At 40.5% G+C, this 20,091-nt stretch overlaps 1 protein-coding gene across 4 annotated transcripts in view; it reads left to right on the top strand.

Moving 5' to 3' along the window:
- LUZP2 (leucine zipper protein 2) overlaps positions 1 to 20,091 on the top strand; it is a 458,345-nt gene that overhangs the window by 95,971 nt on the left and 342,283 nt on the right. For 2 of the 4 annotated variants that reach the window (XM_065592548.1, XM_065592549.1), the window contains exon 2: positions 5,735 to 5,926. In XM_065592548.1, the coding sequence (XP_065448620.1) occupies positions 5,735 to 5,926 (192 nt within the window). Of the gene's footprint in view, positions 1 to 5,612; positions 5,927 to 8,070; positions 8,092 to 20,091 lie in introns of those variants that run through there. The other 2 variants (XM_005300314.5, XM_065592550.1) reach the window with 2 other exon arrangements.

Genomic DNA, 20,091 nt, shown 5'->3' with positions numbered 1-20,091 from the left:
AAGCATTTAGGTCATTACCGCAATGCACTGTAAACTGTGAGAAGTTTGCAACACCAAAGGGTCCTATAATTAGAATGATGGATAGAAAGTGACAAAATGAAATGCTGAAGGAAATCTAGGGTTGCTGGTGGATAGAAAAAAAGGACACAGATTTGCAATATATGAAAACAAAACCCAGTTCTTGCTGCTTGTACTTACTTGTGACTATCTGCTTCTGTCCACTGAGAACCAGCTGACTTATCAATGTTCTATACATGTGTCATGAAGCACAGGTAAAGCACACTGTTCCATGTGCTGGTTGTGATAAACGTGTCTTGTTGTCAACCACAGTGCCCATTAAATCAATCTCTTTCATTCTTCACTGGAGAGAAGACTTGCAGAATACTATGATCTATTCAAGAATGCAAAACAACTTGAAGCTGTCACATTAATTGACCAGAAATAAGGATGTGGCTATAGTCAGATATCATTAATGAACATTAAATCAAATGGATGATAGAAATCCCAACTAAAACCATCCAAACTTCTGTCCTTTGTAGCCTTTTATTTGCTCTCTTATTTAAAGAGAATCATTAACCTGCTCTTATTTGGAATATTTTATCGTTATTACTAGCTATGCTACTAGCTTGTATAATTCTACATGTGTGTCTTTGTCCCTGTAAAATAGAGATAAGTGGAATGTCAAAAGGACTTCACCTCCTGTAAGGAGTCAAAAAGAGGAATCTATTAAAAAGCAAAGAGGGTCCTGTGGCACCTTTAAGACTAACAGAAGTATTGGGAGCATAAGCTTTCGTGGGTAAGAACCTCACTTCTTCAGATGCAAGTAATGGAAATCTCCAGAGGCAGGTATAAATCAGTATGGAGATAACGAGGTTAGTTCAATCAGGGAGGGTGAGGTGCTCTGCTAGCAGTTGAGGTGTGAACACCAAGGGAGGAGAAACTGCTTCTGTAGTTGGAAAGCCATTCACAGTCTTTGTTTAATCCTGATCTGATGGTGTCAAATTTGCAAATGAACTGGAGCTCAGCAGTTTCTCTTTGGAGTCTGGTCCTGAAGTTTTTTTGCTGTAAGATGGCTACATCTGCTATTGTGTGGCCAGGGAGGTTGAAGTGTTCTCCTACAGGTTTTTGTATATTGCCATTCCTGATATCTGACTTGTGTCCATTTATCCTCTTGCGTAGTGACTGTCCAGTTTGGCCAATGTACAAGCAGAGGGGCATTGCTGGCATATGATGGCATATATAACATTGGTGGACGTGCAGGTGAATGAGCCGGTGATGTTGTAACTGATCTGATTAGGTCCTGTGATGGTGTTGCTGGTGTAGATATGTGGGCAGAGCTGGCATCGAGGTTTGTTGCATGGGTTGGTTCCTGAGTTAGAGTTGTTATGGTGCGGTGCGTGGTTGCTGGTGAGAATATGCTTAAGGTTGGCGGGTTGTCTGTGGGCGAGGACTGGCCTGCCTCCCAAGGTCTGTGAAAGTGAGGGATCATTGTCCAGGATGGGTTGTATCTCCTCGTTATCTCCATACTGATTTATACCTGCCTCTGGAGATTTCCATTACTTGCATCTGAAGAAGTGAGGTTCTTACCCATGAAAGCTTATGCTCCCAATACTTCTGTTAGTCTTAAAGGTGCCACAGGACCCTCTGTTGCTTTTTACAGATTCAGACTAACACGGCTACCCCTCTGATACAGGAATCTATTAGAAATCTGTGTAATAATTTGTCAGTTTTAAAATATCAGCTCACTTTCTGTGAAACACAGTGGCAGTATGGTATATGAGAGGCAGTGTTTCCCAGTGGACAGAGCATTGGACTGTGACTGTCACCGTCCTATCGTGCCTCAGTTTCCCCAGCTGTAAAATGGAGATAGCGATACTGACCCCTTTGTAAAGCTTGTTAATCTACTGATAAAAAGTGCTATATAAGAGTGAGGTGGCCGAGTTTATTACCTTATTGTGAAATTTGCACAGAAACAGCATAGCCCAAACACTAGAAATAACGGCTTGGGATAAATAGTCTGCAGCAAAATGTAAATATTTTGTTATGTAATCTGTTTTCCTCCACTTCTCTTTAGTACATTTGCACATTTCAAATAGACAAAACATGTGTACTTTATCATTTTAAACAGCTGATAGATTCTCTATTACTATGGTAGCTTCTCAAAGTATCCACTCAAGACTGCGGGATCATTATATTAGATAATGTGAAAACACATGCATACATGGATGTCTTTCTAATATGTGAAAGATGTGTTTATATTTCAAAAAGGGATCTCTAGCTTCATCTTCCCCTTCAAAAGTATCTAACAAAGTACAGAATGGTGCTTCCAAACTGTCAGTGTGTGTAACCAAGTCTGCAGGAATTTGTGTGACAATAAGTTTCATTGGTGTTATGTAAATAAAATTACTGCATTACTGGAAGTTATTGTATAGTACCAGTACCGCTGTTTCCTGTACAGTTATTTTATATTCAGGGCATATGAGTATTGGCAAAGGACCATATAATCAGAAGAACTTTTACTTGCCAGACTGGTTACAATTATTTTATTTAATAAGACTGTGCATAAATCCAGCCATGGAATGGTAATCCTTGATTTCCTCAGACGTGGGCATTTTGGATTTCTTTGTATGGAATATTTCTCCCCTAATAGTTTTTTAATTAATTCAATTATTATAAGTTAATAATTAAATATCTGGCAGCATTTATATAATTCTTTGCATGTTGAAAATACTACTTTTATAAACCAAATGACAATCAGAAACAATCTGCAATTTATTTTATAAAAATAGCTATTAACCATTTAAAAAAATTAACACTGCTGTTAAAATGACAAGTTCTAAAAGATATATATATAGCAAAATGAAAGGTGGAAAAACAAGGTCAGTGCTCCACATTTTATATGGCTTAAATCAAGAAGGCTGTGCATATAACTGCAGCATCTGAATACTAGTGGCCAAGTTTTCCCAAGGACAGCACAAGAAGTTTGCCTGCAAAAATGTGGATTCTCTTGTGCTCTCACTTGCATTTACAGCTGGCATTTATGTCCATAGTTAACCATTTTGTGTGTGCAAATGCTTTCTTTTAGGGAGACAGTTGGCTATAGGTTTGCATTAGTTGCTCTTGTGACCCCCTTAATGTTTGGGGGCTTTAGCTTTGTGCAGGGCATATATATGCAGAATGCTTCTGGGTGTGCTGGAGACCTCTCCATCCACAGAGCTCTATTTGGGGTACAGGGGTTTTCTACAAAACACTCTGGGTAGGTGGGGATCATAGGGCGTATGTGCACAGGGCCTGGTCGTTGGGGGATGGCAGTCTCCAGAGCTCCCAGTTTGGCATTGAATAGGTGTGACTAACATACACCGAGATGCTGTTTACAGTGGGGTGATATGTTGGGGGACGTAGCGGGGGGGGGGGGGAATGTCTGTCTTCCCCAGATGCTCAAGGATTTCTTGGATCATGTAACAAGGGCTCCCTCTCCCCCCACCCCCACCTCAGCCTACCTGTAGCAACGTCCCTCACTTGCTCCCACACAAACACACCTGAGATATTCTTTTCTATAGGGATAGGAGGACAGCTTGCATCAGTCAGTCTGCTTCCCATGACTTCCAAGCTGCTTAAGAGGATATTGTTGGTTAATCTGACTAAATGCCTTCATGGAATCATTACTTATTTGTATTGTGAAAGGGAAGGGCCCTGTTGTGCTTGACACTGCACAAATGCATCATTAATCAGACACAGAGCATATTTTCATGCATCTCTGCATTCAGCAGTTTTGTCTGGTTAGGATGTAGCAAATGCAAGCCAGAGTGCTGAGAACAAGTGGTAGAATGATGGTCACTTACAGTACTTCTGTGTAGCTATATAATACAATCTCTGTCGCATACCGATTTGCCATTTGTGGATTTGATCTCTCTCATGACAGCATGGCCAAAATGTCAAGAAAAAAAAGACTTCTGGCACTGTAATTTCACACAAAAGACACAACTTCTGTGAAGAGGGAGAACAGTAACAGAATTCCGAAAGAATTGTTCAGGTTGTAGAACTATATGAGGTTCCAAAAGCTCACTCTAGGCTCATCTGGCTTTGGTGCATTCCCCTGAGGCACCGTTGGCCTTTCGTCAGTCTCCTTTGTATGCACGTAAGGGGATGAGGGAAGGATTAAACTATTGGCATATGGCTGTAGGTGAGGTGTCTGGTAGCCTGGAAAGTTTGGCATTTTCTGGGCGAGAAACTGACAGGCAGGCTGCGCTTTTTATGACCTTTTTACTATCCAATCATGAGTAACCATGGTAACATGACCCTCTTTGGTAGTGGTGTGTAATGTGGAAAACAACAAAAATATTGCCTCAAATTAATATAGTTCCTGAGCTGTGGAGAATCGTGCTGAACTGAGGACCAACCATATTGAACCAGGAAGCTCCTACCAGGAAACACTGATTGGGGGAGAGGTCAGATTTCCTTTTTTTAGCGGTGTGTGCTGTCGTTTTATTTCCCAAATGAGACACACTTCACACGTGAGTTGGATTGTATTGGTTTTATTTGTGTGTGTTGGGAAAGTCTGACTAATTCCCTAGAGACAGGTATTGTGGTCCGAGCTCCCACTCACTGCAATTAGTGAATCTGTAATTATTGTAATGGTGTTCAAATGTCTCCCATTCTACTCAACAGGGAGCAATAGAAACGTGGGTTAAAATCTGAAAGCTTCCCTCTATAATACATTATTGAACTTTAAAAATTCAGACCCCTTTTACATGAGCAAGTAAGTATGCAAACAACTCGAGCTCCCTTTCCTTATGACCAAGGCTGCCTTTTTCGCTTTACAGAAAAAGCTGTTCTCGTTACATAAAACTACTTTGTTTAAATTCTACACTTCTGCCATACTTATACTGAACATTTATTATGTGCTGTGCACTGTAGCCTGTATCCCTTGCAGGGCAAGGACATTTAGGACCTTTTATTTCTGACACACACTATTTGAGAAGAGAAATTGAGGGGCTTCATTCTTACCACCTGATGAGTTTAACCCCGAGAGAGGAAATAGCTGATTAAAATCTGAAAGCGCCTCTATCAACCACTGACTTGTTTAAATCAAGATCAGAAAGCCCATAAACACAGAAAAGGAAAAAAAAAACACAAATCTGAAGCCTTTTAAGAGTTTCTCTTGACAATTAAGGTTTTGTAAAGATGACATAAATGTTCCAAAATATATAAACCTATTTCCTCTCTTCTCATTTTACTACTAGCATCAAGCTGTGATTGTATGAATATCAAAGTAGAACAATAAGGTTTAATTCCTACTTTGCAGAGGACAGCTTTTCTAGGCAGGATGCATCAGGTTGATTGTCTGTTACTTTAAATAAGTAGTACCTACTTTTCTACAATGAACTTTGTACAGATCCCTTTCTGGTAAGCAATACAACTTATAACTAGAGTAGATTTGTTATGTATTGTTTTTCTTCACTCTTCCAGGCAAAATCTACAAGTCAGAGATGCACTCTTATAACCTTAGAGTTAAGTGCCATCCACTGTGTTTTCCCTCCCTAGTTGCCACTTAAACTGCTAGTACTAACAAATCCTTCAGGACATCAATAGAGTCACTGTGTTGAATAATCACAGCCTATCAGGCAGTAGGCTTGCAGCAGCAGCTCCATTGCCTGTGACATCACTCCTGAAGCTCAAATCCCACTCTAAGCTCCCTTCATTAGTCAGTCTGTTGGTCTGTCTCCTTTTCCAGATCTACAGACCTTTGCACACTGGAGCATGCTGCTCTGAGAAGAAGAGCTGTGGAAATCAGAAGCACGGGGAGAGAAAGAAGAGGATACAGAGAAAGAAACAGAAAAAAAAATCAAAAGACAATCTACAATATGAAATTCATCTCAGCTTGTTACTTGCTGCCTTTTTTCCCTGTTCTAGTTTTCAGCACTAGGTGAGTACAGAAAGCTATTTTATTTGGAGTTCTCTTGTTTTGTCTGCTGTTTGTCTTTAAGATTCATTCTTCTCTCTTAAATCATAGAGATTCCAGCTTCTTCCATGGTTGTAAGTTCAGAGTGTCTCTTCGTCAAATTATTCCATTTCCCCTCACCTCCACCCCAGATACTTTGAGAGATTCTGACTCTTTACTTGGTTACTCCAGCTTATTTATGCCCTTACCTTTTTCCACAGGAAAGCTGATTGCTTTACAATAACCTAACGCTTTTGTGATGAAACAAAATGTTTCACAACAATAAGCTTGATATACAGTGCTATTATAACAAGGGGACTGTGTATCCGTGCAAATCAGGGAGCCAGAGAACAGAAATTGAGAGCATAATAAATGTTTTCCCCATTAGAGTGCAAAAATAAAATAAACATTGGAACAGTCTTACTGCAGTGAGGGTTTTACATCTGAACATAGCCTATCTTAAGGTTTATTGTTTTTCATCTTAAACACAGGAAAGATGCTGCAGTGGCAGCAGGATGCCTGAAAACATGTTAAAAAGTTATTGAAATCTAGAAACATTACTCTCTACTGTGTGAGTACAATAAACCATGGGCAAAATAGGAACATTGTCTATTACAGGGCTGACTATGCAGCATTCTGAGATATAAATTTTCCTAGAAGAGAGTATGTTCACAATGCTGGAGGCATAGCATGTGCAGCAAAGGAAAGGTAAAGCTATAACACACTATCCTACTGTCACACTGTTCACTGATGGAAAGTAATACCGTGTACAGACTAGGTATGTTAGGTGAAGACATTGTCAAATGACACTGCTGTTGACATAAGCTTTCTAGCTTCCTGATGCTTATCAACAAATAACTAACATTTCTCTGTTTGTTAATAAGTACTCAGTAAACTTCTATGTCCCTGGGGCATGTAATCACAGTGTGTATGTCGGTGTGTATCAGGGAAATACGCCCATCCACTTATTCCTAGCATCTTGCCATAAAATCTGCAGATAACACTACTATGGGTGATAACTTCCCATTTTAAGCTCTAACTGCCCCCTAATCTAAGGGATGATGGGAGTTCATATTTAACTCATGTTTGAATATGAGTACATCACGGCTGCAGGTGTGTGAGAGAAGAAATGGGTCAGAATGCAGAGAGTGAAGTTGCAGGCTTACCAAAGGTTTGAATGTAGGTGAAATATGCCAGAGTGGTGGAATGTCTTACTCATCTTCATGTCTTTTTTTAATATTTCTGATTTAGATTTTAATATTCATCAGTCCCAATCACTGTGAATCACTCCAGTATTCTTTGAAATATCTTGCAATTCCCTTTTGAGTCTTTGTGTTGTGATTCAGTAATTATCCATGGATCCCTTTTTGATTTAATAAGTAGACTGAAGAAACATTCAGTATCAGTCTTGTGAAATTCAGATGAATAATTTTACTTTTATCTTAAAATTGTATATTCTTTGCTAAATTACACTGGAGTTGAATTTAAAAGGGGGGGGAAACAGAGCCAACTTTTCCAGATGTAATTTTTCATCTTAAATGGGCTCCTGAGTGAAATGCTTTATGAGGGATTCATTGGCTGCCAATGTATCTGTTAGTTAAAATGAGGGAAAGAAAGGGAATTATCACATATTTCCATATTTCATAAAAAACTAATATACTTTGGCAAAGATAAAGGGGCAAATCCGAAGCTGCAACCGAGGATCTGGCCCAAAAGCATTAAAAAGGAAATCTGTCATCTTAACAAGAAAAGCAGTGCTTGCATACATATGTGAACTTCAGTAAATAGCTCATGATTTAAAATTGGATTTTACTTCCCACTGCAATTTGCCAAGGTATGAATAGAAAGTTGAAGTCGACATTTGAATGCCATATGCGATCAGTGTAACTCCAGGAAAAAAATCAAAAAACTTAGAGAATGATTTGAGTGGCACATGATCAGTTACAGTCCTATGTGACCTAATGTTGAAAATAAATAGCACACAAATGCAATGATTAAAGTTGTCAATAAGAATCAATAATCAATATAGATTTCAATCTAAATTCCATTTCAATTTTTAATATGAGGGTTTTGAATCGTAGATTGTAAAATGCAGCTGTTACTTATGCTATTCCTCTGAAACCATGCTGGATGTTCCGTTCAACAGAAAAGTAAGTGGGACTCTAAAAATGGGGATTTGGAGGTATACAAAAGGAAATGCCCTGAAACAATGGAACACTATATTCGAGCAATTTTTTTATTCCTCAATTGTACTGACTATCTAAACAATGGAGCGATTTTCTTGCGATCATGATGGAAGTTAAAAACAATACAGTGCTATCAATATGTCATTCACTGGGAGGAGATTGTGCTTTAATCTGTTTCATCAGAAGGCCGTTTTGTATGTGGCATTTAGTAGTTCTTGCAAACATATGGTTAATGTGTAGGCTGGAACCCAAACAGAGCAGCTTTGCAGGAACAGTTGCTTTAGCAAAAAGGGGAACCTATTATCCTGCTTTGTGAAACTGCTTAGCTCAAGCAAAGAAAAGATCATGAGTGGTAATAAGTTTTCTACCATGAGATTTCTTTAGAAGTGCTTTCCTCTCGAGTTGTAGTGTATGCAGGGCAATCTCTGTGTAACTTGTTTGCTGGTGCTGAAGTCAGTGAGCAATTACTTGATGAGAAATGTGGGCACTTGCCATTTATTCCTATTTGGCATTTGGTGATATCATCTTCCTTGCATCCCTTTATTGTTATAGTTTTGTGAGGCCTCTGCAGAGAAACCTAATGTTAAACATATTTACATTGACGTAACAAATGGTGCACATAATGATGTTGATTTTACTTCTGGGATTTACAGAGGCCAAAAAGAACAAAGTTTCATGTGTGGTGATTATTGCACATTTTTATTAACTGAAATGTGTAGATTTTTCATAAATATAGGGGTCCAGATCCTCAGCTGAATCTGTGCTGATATGCAACAGCCATGGATCTGGCCCATGATGTGTCACTGCAAAGAAAACCTAAAGCTGTTGAAGCAAATATTTTTTTTCACTATATCCTTTTTGTTTATATTTGGTGTTTCTCAAATCCTAGTGATTTCTCTAAATGATAATTATTTGGTGCTGTGAACAATTGCAAACATCTGAGGTTTGATTTAAGATGTATTTACTACTGTAATAAGCACCATTGACTTCACTAGCTACTGAATGAATAATAACTCCAGGGTGAGGTTTATTAGAGGAGGGACCAGCAACTCTGTAAAAATGTCAACACTAAGGGGACTTCTTCTAAAGTTTGGAAAAGTTTGGATAACTTTTGTTGTCAGTTTTTACATGCTTTTGCACATCCTGCTTTTGGAAGGACCAAAATATGTTCTCCTAGTATTTCCTATGCATCAGAAATGATGAACAAATATTATTTATAAAATGTTATATTGCAGTTGCACCCAGAGGCCTCAGTCAAGACTCGGGCCCCATTGTGCTAGGTGCTGTGCAAATACATATGAAGACAGTCTCTCCTCCAAAAAGCTTGCAATCTAAGGCCCTGATTCTCTAATTGACAACATGCAGGCACTCCTGAGGTCTCTTGTAAAGCCCCAGTGATCTATCTGGGTGCAAGCGTGCGCCTCTATCAATTAGCTGCAGAGTTGTGTAATAAATACTGGAGATTTCACAAGATTTCTAGCCCATCTTATATAGACAAATCAGGTTTTGAATAAGTTCAGGTAAGTGCTCACTCTTCTGCATGCTTATTTAAATCTGTCCTCTAAAGGCCAGATATTTAGCTGTTTGATTTCAATGAGCATTTTGTCTAAGTCTGGACTTCAGGCACTGGCCCTAGATAGTTGAGGTTCACCCATCATAATGAAAGTTTATATTTTCCTCTAAACTCACCTAGAACAATGTTCATGGTACTATGTCTCTGCTTGGTTATTGGAAGCCTGTTATGAAACTCAGCTGTCCCTATCCTGTGGTGGGAAACCCTTTTCTGTATGAACAGTCTGACAGTGATCAAAACACACTGTAATTTGATTGAAACAGGATGTTACACTCAGCACCGTGTCTATAAGCACTGCAAAATGCAGTTTAATAATAACAATGTTGCTAATAAAGAAAATCATTAAATAGGTGTACAAATAACAGCAGTAAAATAAAGTCATATTAGTTTAATAGCAGGGGAATGGGTGATAGTATTTTTCATAGCACAATTCCACAGCAATCTTAAATTGCTATTACAAAGCAGTCAGGAATTCACTTCAGAAGAACAAACACTACCTCAGTGACTTGTGAGGGGATGAAAGTTGGTTGGTAATTTCTGGTAGAGAAGTGCTGGCATGCTGCCAGTGAAGGTACATATTTTGATCTGTTATGCCTCTGCTTCTAGAAGTGGCAGAGGAGGGAGTGGAGTTCTGTTGAATTCCCTTTACCTTGCAATGCACAAGAACCTTTATCCAATGGCTGGTATGCCTTTTCACTGGAAGTGCCACCTTACTACCGTAGGATGTGTCTACACTGCAATTAGACACCCGCGGCTGGTCCGTGCTCGCTGACTAAGGCTCACAGGGCTCGAGCTAAAGGGCTGTTTAATTGCAGTGTAGACATTCAGGCTCAGGCTGGAGCCTGAACTCTGTGACCCTCCCACTTCACAGGTCCTAGTGCCTGGGCTCTGGCCCAAGACTGAACATGTACACTGCAGTTAAACACCCCTTAGCCTGAGTCTCGGGAGCCCAAGTCAGTTGGCATGGATCAGTCATGGGGTTTTTTTTTAATGGCAGTGTTGACATACCCTTAAAGGTTGAATTTGCTCTCTCCATTGCTCATCAGTATTCACAGCACCTGTTTGCTTTGGTGTCTATTGTTAGGTAATATGTAGGTGGTACTTGGAGTATTCTTTTTCTTTCAGCAGATACGTTTGAAGTATTCCCATGCCCACGGTTAAATCGGGTAGAAGGTTACATTTGGATGCCCTAGAGTTTATTAGATTGATGATAAAAGCAAAATGTTTAAAACGTTTCTCCTAAATTAAAATCTTCCCTGCATTGTAAACATTCATTATGCTGTTAGTGGAAGATGAAAGTGACAAGAAAGGGCCCCTTCATGCTCTTCTAGATAGAAAAACAAGCCTCAGACATGTTTGATGCCAGCTAGTGCTGAATACCCAAAGGCTGCTCTCTGAGAAGCCACAATCTTGGAGTACAGGAGTGCCCTTCCTTTTCCCCATGATGGCAGGCTTGGTGTGTAGGAAAGTTCTGGAGACAGGTAGTCTCAGACACAAACTACCTTGTTAGCAGGAAAGAGCAGCTGATATGTCCATAGGATTTGTGAGTAATAGAGACCACCTTTTGTTGTTCTTTCTGAATTCCTTCAGGAATTCAGGGGGCACTGACTGCTTATAATTCATTTCATATTCTTACCATCTCAGAACTGGTTTTCTTGGATATAAAAGCGTTCTGATTTCTAGCAAATGGGATGACATGTGCTTGGTAAATGGGGTTTGTGCGTTGGGACAGGGTGGCAAGTGGTTTTTTGGTGTTGCATAGCAGTACAATATGTCCAGATGCATGGTCCTCATGGGCCATTTTGCTGAACTGCAACCACACCTGATTATTTGATCAGTATATCACTGCCAGTCAACTCCCTTGATTTCTGTTAAACATAATCGGCCAAATCCATCCCGGGTTTAATTGCATTGATTTCAACTCCACTGAAATCAATGTACTTAAATCAGAGGATGGATTTGGCCCAACCACTATATAATTACTTTAAGGACTTATGATTTAGGGTCTAATCCTGAAAGAGGCCAGAGGTGCTTAGTACCCATAACTCCCAGTAACCTTGCTGAGAGACAAGGATGCTCAGCACCTCACAGAAAAAGACTTGAGGCTAGCCTTATTGCATAATGGATAGTGATTCAGTAATTGCCCATGGATCTTTTGATTTATGAAATAATGGATTTGCTTTCTCCATATGTTCATGATCTATCATTGAGATTGGTATATCTGGATTTAACTCTACATATCAGTTCTATTTCCCCTTACGTCTTATTCTATGTTTATACACCTATACGTAATGCCAAAGGGCCTTACTCCTCCGTGACTTTCTTTCCCAATGCTGGAACTAATTTATGGTTGAAAAGAAGAACATGGGAACTGTTTTATCTGATGCATTTCAATCAGTAAGGTTAAGTCAGGAAAAGTGCCCCAAAGTTAGGAGACCTCTTGAGTTTGCCAAACTGAATAGAAAACCTTGATAGCTGGCTTTATCGTGAGACTTTGGGGGATTTCCTGTTTTGGCCAGAAGTACCACAAAAATAGCTTCTTGTGTGGTAGTTTGGCACTTTAATTTCTGTCCCTTGCTAGAAAAAAATGCAAAGGTCTGAATTATTTTTCTCTTAAAATGACATTTTAAGACACTACCTACCCATTTTTGAATTCTAGTTTTTACTTTGACTTAGAAACAGATTTTTTTTTAAATCATGAAGCTCCCTAGAATTCACTTGGAAAGGATATAATAGCACTGTAAAGCTGTGGTTGGTTGTTATGCATTCTGTAGCATTGCACTGCTGCCAGCTAAAATTGCAGTAGAAGTTACTTTTGGCTTTTGCAGTTTGAATTCAATATATTTTTGCATGCAGACTGATGCTAAATGAGATCAAGTGCTGCCAGTCTTTTTTTGGTGGTGGTTCTAACTGGGGCCATGTATTAGTTATTACTACTGCATGCTGTTCACTCTCCATCAATTAAATTACTATTTGTCCTTTTTCATGAGATTGTGTTTTGATATTGTTTCTATGCTTAACTAAGACATCTTCTCAGATAGCAATTCTTATAATGTAGCACTGAAAAGATAGTTAAGTCATATATTGATTTGATATGTAGAAAATGTTGTGCTTTCTTATTACATTGGGCAGGGCCAGCTCCAGGGTTTTGGCCACCCCAAGCAGCCAAACAAACAAACAAACAAAAAAGCCGCGATTGCGATCTGTGGCGGCAATTCGGCGGGAGGTCCTTTACTCCGAGCAGGAGTGAGGGACCGTCTGCCGAATTGCCGCCGAACAGCTGGACATGCCGCCCCTCTCCGAAGTGGCTGCCCCAAGCACCTGCTTGCCAAGCTGGTGCCTGGAGCCAGCCCTGACATTGGTTTACTCAATGGGTATTTACCTGTCTTGCAGGGACCAAATCCATAAATATTCCCTATATCCAAGGCAAAGAGTATTTGGTGTAGATCTGTCTCTACTCTTTATAGCAGGGGTCGGCAACGTTCGGCACGCGGCTCGCCAGGGCCAACCCTGGCGGGCTGGGCCAGTTTTATTTACCTGCTGACACAGCAGGTTTGGCCGATCGCGGCCCCCACTGGCTGCAGTTCGCCGTCCCAGGCCAATGCGGGCGGCGAGAAGCGGCGCAGGCGAGCGATGTGCTGGCCACGGCTTCTCGCCGCCCCCATTGGCCCGGGATGGCAAACCGCGGCCAGTGGGGGCCGTGATCGGCCGAACCTGCCGTGTCAGCAGGTAAATAAAACTGGCCCGGCCCGCCAGGGTGCTTACCCTGGCGAGCCGTGTGCTGAACGTTGCCGACCCCTGCTTTATAGTATCCTTTAATCTGTAATATTCTGTCCAGGTTTCAGATGTAGATTATAAATGGTATTCAGTTATTACATTTAACTCTTCAGATACTACTACAGTGAGTGCCACAGGAATATGAGAGAATAAATTTGAAGGTGCGTTAAATAGCTATTTTTACACATGTCATTGTAAAGTGATCATAGGTGAATTGAAATCTTTTCTTATCTTCCTCTCATACCTATATTAACAACATCTTCCTTTTCACCATACAGTAGCCTTCACATTCCTTGAGGTATTACATGTTAGCAAATTATATTTATTGTATATTTACATAAATTTTATTGTATGTTCTCTTTATGAAGAGGAGCAATAATTCTCAGTTCCTCTACTTTTATTGCTCCTCATTATAGTTGAATTGGTAGAAACAGGATCAGACTTTGAATTTTCTTTCTCTCTCAATTCACTAATGTATGTTGTTTTAAAATATATATTAAATGTGAACAAAAAGGATGAGTGTGAAATGCCCTAATACCTACTAACTAATATTTACAAAAGGCACACAGAGCTAGTGGGAGGAGATCAATTAAATGCTGCATCCCTGATATGGTCCTGCTCCTTGAGAAAGGTGAGGCTGTAGTGTTTCCAGCTGGCCTATATTAACCCTGTAATTTCTGAGAGAGAGCTCTGAACTATATTTATATCTATTTACATGCCCCCATCATTGTATCATCCGAGTATCTCTCAAGCATTTATTCATTTATGCTCACAATGCCCTTCTGCCGAAGGGAAGTGTTATCCCCATTTTTCAGATGGGGAACTGAGACACACAAGTTAAGTGACTTGCCCAGGGTGTGTCAGAGTCTTTTGCAGAGTTGTCAGTTGAACCCATATCACTTGAATCTCAGTCCAGTGGGCTAATCACAAACCATCCTTCTTTCCTTTTGACTGTACATTGAGCAGCAGCATAACTTTACTCCTACTTTTTGAACTCCTCCAGCCCAACACACCCTCACTCAGAAAAGAGTGATACCATTGATGTTACCTCCTCCACTATCTATCCACTATCTATCCAGCCACCCATCATAGTATTAGAGTGCCTTCTAGTCTGAATAAGGCATACATGGGTTTATGGTGTAGTGGTGATCACTGTAATTACTGCTGCTGTATCTATTATAACCTATCATACTTTCAATAACTCTTGCGGTTCTTGATAATTGCTTCAGTGGTGGGAGAAGGGAAAAGAATTATTTCATCATTATTAAAGCAACAGAATTTCTTTTGGAGTACTATATGGCAGTTGGATTAGCAGTATTTGGTGCTACATTTCAGGTGCTTAGGTGGCTTCATTGACATGGGCCACAGGAGTGACAGCAGTAGAGGCAGTTCCTGTGGTTCCCTAACTTAGAATTGCTAGGTGAACCGTAACAACCTCCTGAGCCTATGATGGTAGGAGCCAGGGTAATAAATTGTGTACAACATGTATATCTTCTTGATGATTTTTTTCCCCCTCATCCCTGCTTCATAATTTTGGACTGACTTTTCTGTTTGTTTGTTACAGATTAGCCTGTGGCATTGGGCAAGAGAAAGGTGAGACTTTACTGAAATGTAGATGAGAGAAGAAAAAAGTGTGAGAAATTGAATCGACAATGTGGTAAAAAAAGGATGTGCTTGAAGTAGCTTTAGCTTGGTTGTTGAGGGAGAGTAGTTTGTTCCTCCTGGTACAGCAAATTAATATGTACTCAATGTGCAAACAGAGAAATCTTTCCAAGTGTGTGGGGGGAGGGGCAATCATATTTTTCTCACATTTCAGTTCCTAGGTCTTAAAAGGTAACATTTCTTCAAGAGGGGACAAATCCTAGTCCCGGAGTGGTATTCATTGCTGAAATGGATCAGCTTCACATTTAATACTCATCATCAGTACTGAAATAGCCACAAAGGCCATTGTACTTTCTGTTGGGGGCAATAGCCAAGAGATCCACCAGTCCTGGCTCGGATCTACCCACATAGAGCCCCTAAAAATACATGAGTTCCTGACATCTTCCCTTGTTCTCTTGTATTGAAACTTCCATACACATGGAAGGGGCTGGACCCACCCGTTAGTCCAGAATATTCAAAGTGCTCTGCACCTCCAATCTGTGTCAGATTTTCCAAGTGCTCAGCTCCTATTTTGGTATAAAAATAAATGGCCCGATTTCCCCATCATGTTGACTGATGAGCACCTTTGAAAATCTGGCCATGAGTATCACAAAGGAGAGCAGAGCACTTCTGAAAATCAGACTCCTTATTTAAGTACCTGATTTTAGGTGCTGAAGTCTTTTGAAAATATGACCCAGGACACTCTCAGAAAAATCTAGTCTCATGTCTTTTGTTTTATTTTGGGTTAAGGATATTTGGCTTAATGGGAATGGTGCAGCATTAGAAATGACATTGTAACCATGGTGCCCAGATAGCGTGTGAGGGAGTAAAAACAAAACTAACTCCAATATTCCTGCTTTCTTTATTGCCACTGAGTTAAGGATCTCTGACTTTGCAGTCTGTCCAGTTTGTGATATTTAATGCAATGAAAATCCATACCAACATAGTGATTTCTGTGGACTCTCTGCAGTTAGTCTTGAATGAGTATATTTTTTCACACATCATTCCAAGTACATGCATAGTGAATACAGACTGTTCTGCAATTGCTGCTTTATTTACTTGGAAAATAGCTATTTGCTGTTCAGTATACACAAACATGCAGTATTTTGCTCAGAAAAGCTTGTGAATCCAGGCATTTAATTTAATATATTTTCCTTTAAATAATATGCCTTTCCTCTGTCCCACCTTTAGAGGTTCCCAATTCTCACTCCAGCTCCTTCCTGTTGTATCAACCAGGCAAGGTACTAACAAGCTTCAACAGGACTTTATTTTTACAGTGGAAACCTCTTTACCAAGCTGCAGCTGCACCCTCTGTAACTCTCACTCAGCCTCCTCAACTCCTCCTGCCTCCTTCCTGTTTCCTGTCCTTTCAGACTCCCGACAGTCAGTGCTCCCAGTTCTAATAATACAAGCAGTATCTAAACACCACATTCCCTCCTCTCTTAAGAAACTTTCCCAAATAAAATAAACATTTTGTTCTAACCACAGGAACAAATATGAAACAAGACACTATATTATTGGCAAAAGTATTACACTGAAAACACTGTAGATACTACATAACATAGTCTCTAGTCCAGGCAGGTGGTCGTTTGTATCTGACAGGCCGCCTCTCAAGCCGGGGTTCCAGTGCAATGTCTTGTTGTGTTGGTTCTACGGTGAAGTCATCCAATGCAGACTGGGTGTTGACATAATCTCCTCTTGGTGCATAGGCAGGTGCAAGATAAGAAGCATTCCATACCCGCCCATCAGAAAGTCAATAGGTGTAAGGTCCCTTCTTCTCTATGATTTTAAGAGGAGCTGTGAATTTATGGTCCCCTTTGCGTAAGATTCCAGGTTTTCATATTCTAACAAAGAAACCACACTCAAACTTTGGTCCCTTAGCACCCTGCTGCTTATTTGTGAAAGCCTTATACTTTGGTTCTGTTCAGCTGTTTTTCTCACATCATCCTCGTTTGGGGCATCAGGTCGTGCCTTTAACAATCCAGCAATGTTTAGTTTAGTATTCATCTGTTTCCCATGCAGTAACTCTGCGGGTGATATTTGCGTTGTGGCATATCGTGTAGCCCAATATGCTTGCAAGAAATCAGTAGTGAAGGGTATCCACAATCGCCCTTCCAGTTTAGCTGTTTGCAATCTCTCTTTCAAACTTCTGTTAAACTGTTCGATTTCCCTGTTGGCTTGAGAGTAATATAGGGATGACCTTCTGTGTAAAATGTTCCTCTCTGCTAGAAAGGTTTCAAACTCCAGGGAAGTAAATTGACTACCATTATCAGAAACCAGTTCTTTGAGGTTACCTTCCCTACTAAAAACTGAAAAGAGGAACTTAATTACTGTAGCAGAAGAGATTTGCGATGTAAACACTACCTCAGGCTATTTACTGAAATAGTCTATTAAAGTGATGGCATAACGACAGTCAATTGGAGCAGTATCAAAGGGTCCTACAATGTCAATCGCAGATTCAGGAAGAGGAACAGGCTGTAATGGAGGGTTACATGTCACTGCTGTCTTATCATGCATTTGGCAAGTGACATAGGATTTTTGAGTGCTTCAGTTTGAGAGTCCATCCCTGGCCACCAATACAGATCCCGTAGTCATTGTTTGGTTCTGACAATTCCTTGATGAGTATCATGTGCCAGGTGTATGAGTTTTGACTGTAATTCTTCTGGCACAAGTAGCTGGTGTGTACCTCATAGCACACAGCCATCGAGCAAAGAAAGTTCATTCTGAACTCTAAAATAAGGCAGCAAAACTGGGTCAAGGTTTTTAGGGTTACTGGGCCATCTCTTTGTCAGAAATTCCCGTAGTTTTTGTTGAATTGGACATGCTGAACAAGCAGCTTGAAATTCTTCTCTTGTAACTGCAGTAAGAGTTCTTGTAATAAGCGCAACTACTACATCCTCAACCTCCGGTGGACCATCTGGTGAAGGCAAAGGCAGGCAAGAAAGGCAATCAGCTACCACATTTTTGTTTCCAGGCTTATATTCCAGTTCATAATTGAAAGAGAGTAGTCTTGCAGACCATCGAGCAATATGATATCCTGCTCTTCCCAGTCCTTTCGTGGTGAGCAACGTCGTCAAAGGGCTGTGATCTGTGCACAACTTGAACGTGCGGCCCCACAGGTAAGTTCTCCATTTTTCAATAGCCCAGACACAAGCAAGTGCTTCTCTTTCAACTGTAGAATATTTTCTCTCAGCATTACGTGAGTAATGTCCTTGTCCTTGAAGCAAATGCAACAGTCCTCTTTGTGTTGTCCTCATGAAGTTGTGTGAGGACAGCCCCAAGTCCCTAATCAAAAGCATCAGTAGTTACAATTGTGGACAATGCGGGACTGAATAGTGCAAGTACTGGACTATGTACAATCAAGTCTTTCACCATTCTGAAACCAGCTTGTGCATCCGTTGTTCACACTAAGGTTGAACTTCTCCGTAACAGTTCAATGACAGAAGCATAATTGGGAATGAATTTTGCATACCAGGAGGTAAGACCCAAGAAGGAACATAAGGTTTGCAAATCTGTTGGAGGAGGAGCATTTGAAATTGCCAGGATATGATCTGGATCAGGTTTTATTCCAGCCTGTGAAATTGTATGCCCCAGAAAGGAGAGTTCAGTTTGTCTAAATTTGCATTTGGACCTATTGAGCTTGAGGCCTGCTTTGCTGATGCAGTTTAGTACAGACGGCAGGTTATTGTCATGCTCCTCAGTAGTATTTCCAAACGTGATAATATAATCCAAATAGCACTGAACTCCATGTTGATCCTTCAGAATCAATGACATCATTTTTTGGAAGGCACTTGGGGCTGATGCGAGACCATATGGAACACATTTAAAATGAAATAGTCCCTCATGTAATAAATGCTGTGAGGTCTCTGCTGTCTTCATGCAACATAACCTGGTGGTATGCGCTCTGCAAATCAAAGACCTCTCTGGCTTTAAGATTAAGCTTGATAAGTTTATGGAGGGAATGGTTTGATGGGATAACGTGATTTTAGTCAATTAACCAACAGCATGCCATCGCTGGTAAATAGTATCAATGGTCAATGAGGGTCTGGCTGGAGAATCTTGCCTGCATGCTCGGGGTTCTACTGATCGCCATATTTGGGGTCGGGAAGGAATTTTCCTCCAGGGTAGATTGGCAGAGGCCCTGGAGGTTTTTCGCCTTCCTTCGCAGCATGGGTCAGGGGTCGTTAGCTGGAGGATTCTCTGTGACTTGAAGTCCTTAAATCACAGGATTTGGGGACTTCAACAGCCGAGTCAAGGGAAAGGGGGTGGGTCAGCTTTTGTGGCCTGCATCATGCGGGAGGTCAGACTAGATGATCATACTGGTCCCTTCTGACCTTAAAGTCTATGAGTCTATGAGTCTAAATCAAGAGTAGAAAACATCTTTGCTCCATGGAGTTCTGCAAATACTTCTTCTATGTGAGGAAGATGGCTGTCAATCACAATAGCTTTATTTGGCTCCCTTAAGTCCACACAAAGGCAAATGCCTCCATCCTTCTTCTGCGTCACTGCTACAGGTGAAACCCATTCCGAGGAGTTAATCTCTTCAATAATGTCCTTTTGAACAAGTTTTCTAAGTTCCTCTGAAACAGCTTCCTTGACTGAAAATGGTAAGTGCCGTAATTTGTCGTACAGGCATCACATTATTCCACATTTTAACTTTATGCAGAAACCCATAAGCACAGTCGAGTTTCTCCTCAATCTGGTGTTGGGTCCCAGCTGAAACTGGTGTGTGTACCGCAAGAGTGCTTTGCTGAGGAAGATCAATTCGTCCATTAACTACCCTGAGGTTTAAAGCAGCCAATAAATCTCTGCCAAGGATAGGAGTGCCTTTGTGGACAATGTAGAACTCTGCAGTTACACCGCAATCACCAAGAGTAACTATTGCTGGGAGGCAGCCATGCACTGGAATATGGTTTTTCAAATAGCATACCAAGTGAAGTTTGGGTTCAGTAAGAGGCACATCTTTAAAGTAA

The sequence above is a fragment of the Chrysemys picta genome, chromosome 4, assembly GCF_011386835.1.
Source record: "Chrysemys picta bellii isolate R12L10 chromosome 4, ASM1138683v2, whole genome shotgun sequence".
NCBI classification, from domain to species: domain Eukaryota; kingdom Metazoa; phylum Chordata; order Testudines; family Emydidae; genus Chrysemys; species Chrysemys picta.
This window is presented reverse-complemented; position numbering and strand designations above follow the sequence as displayed.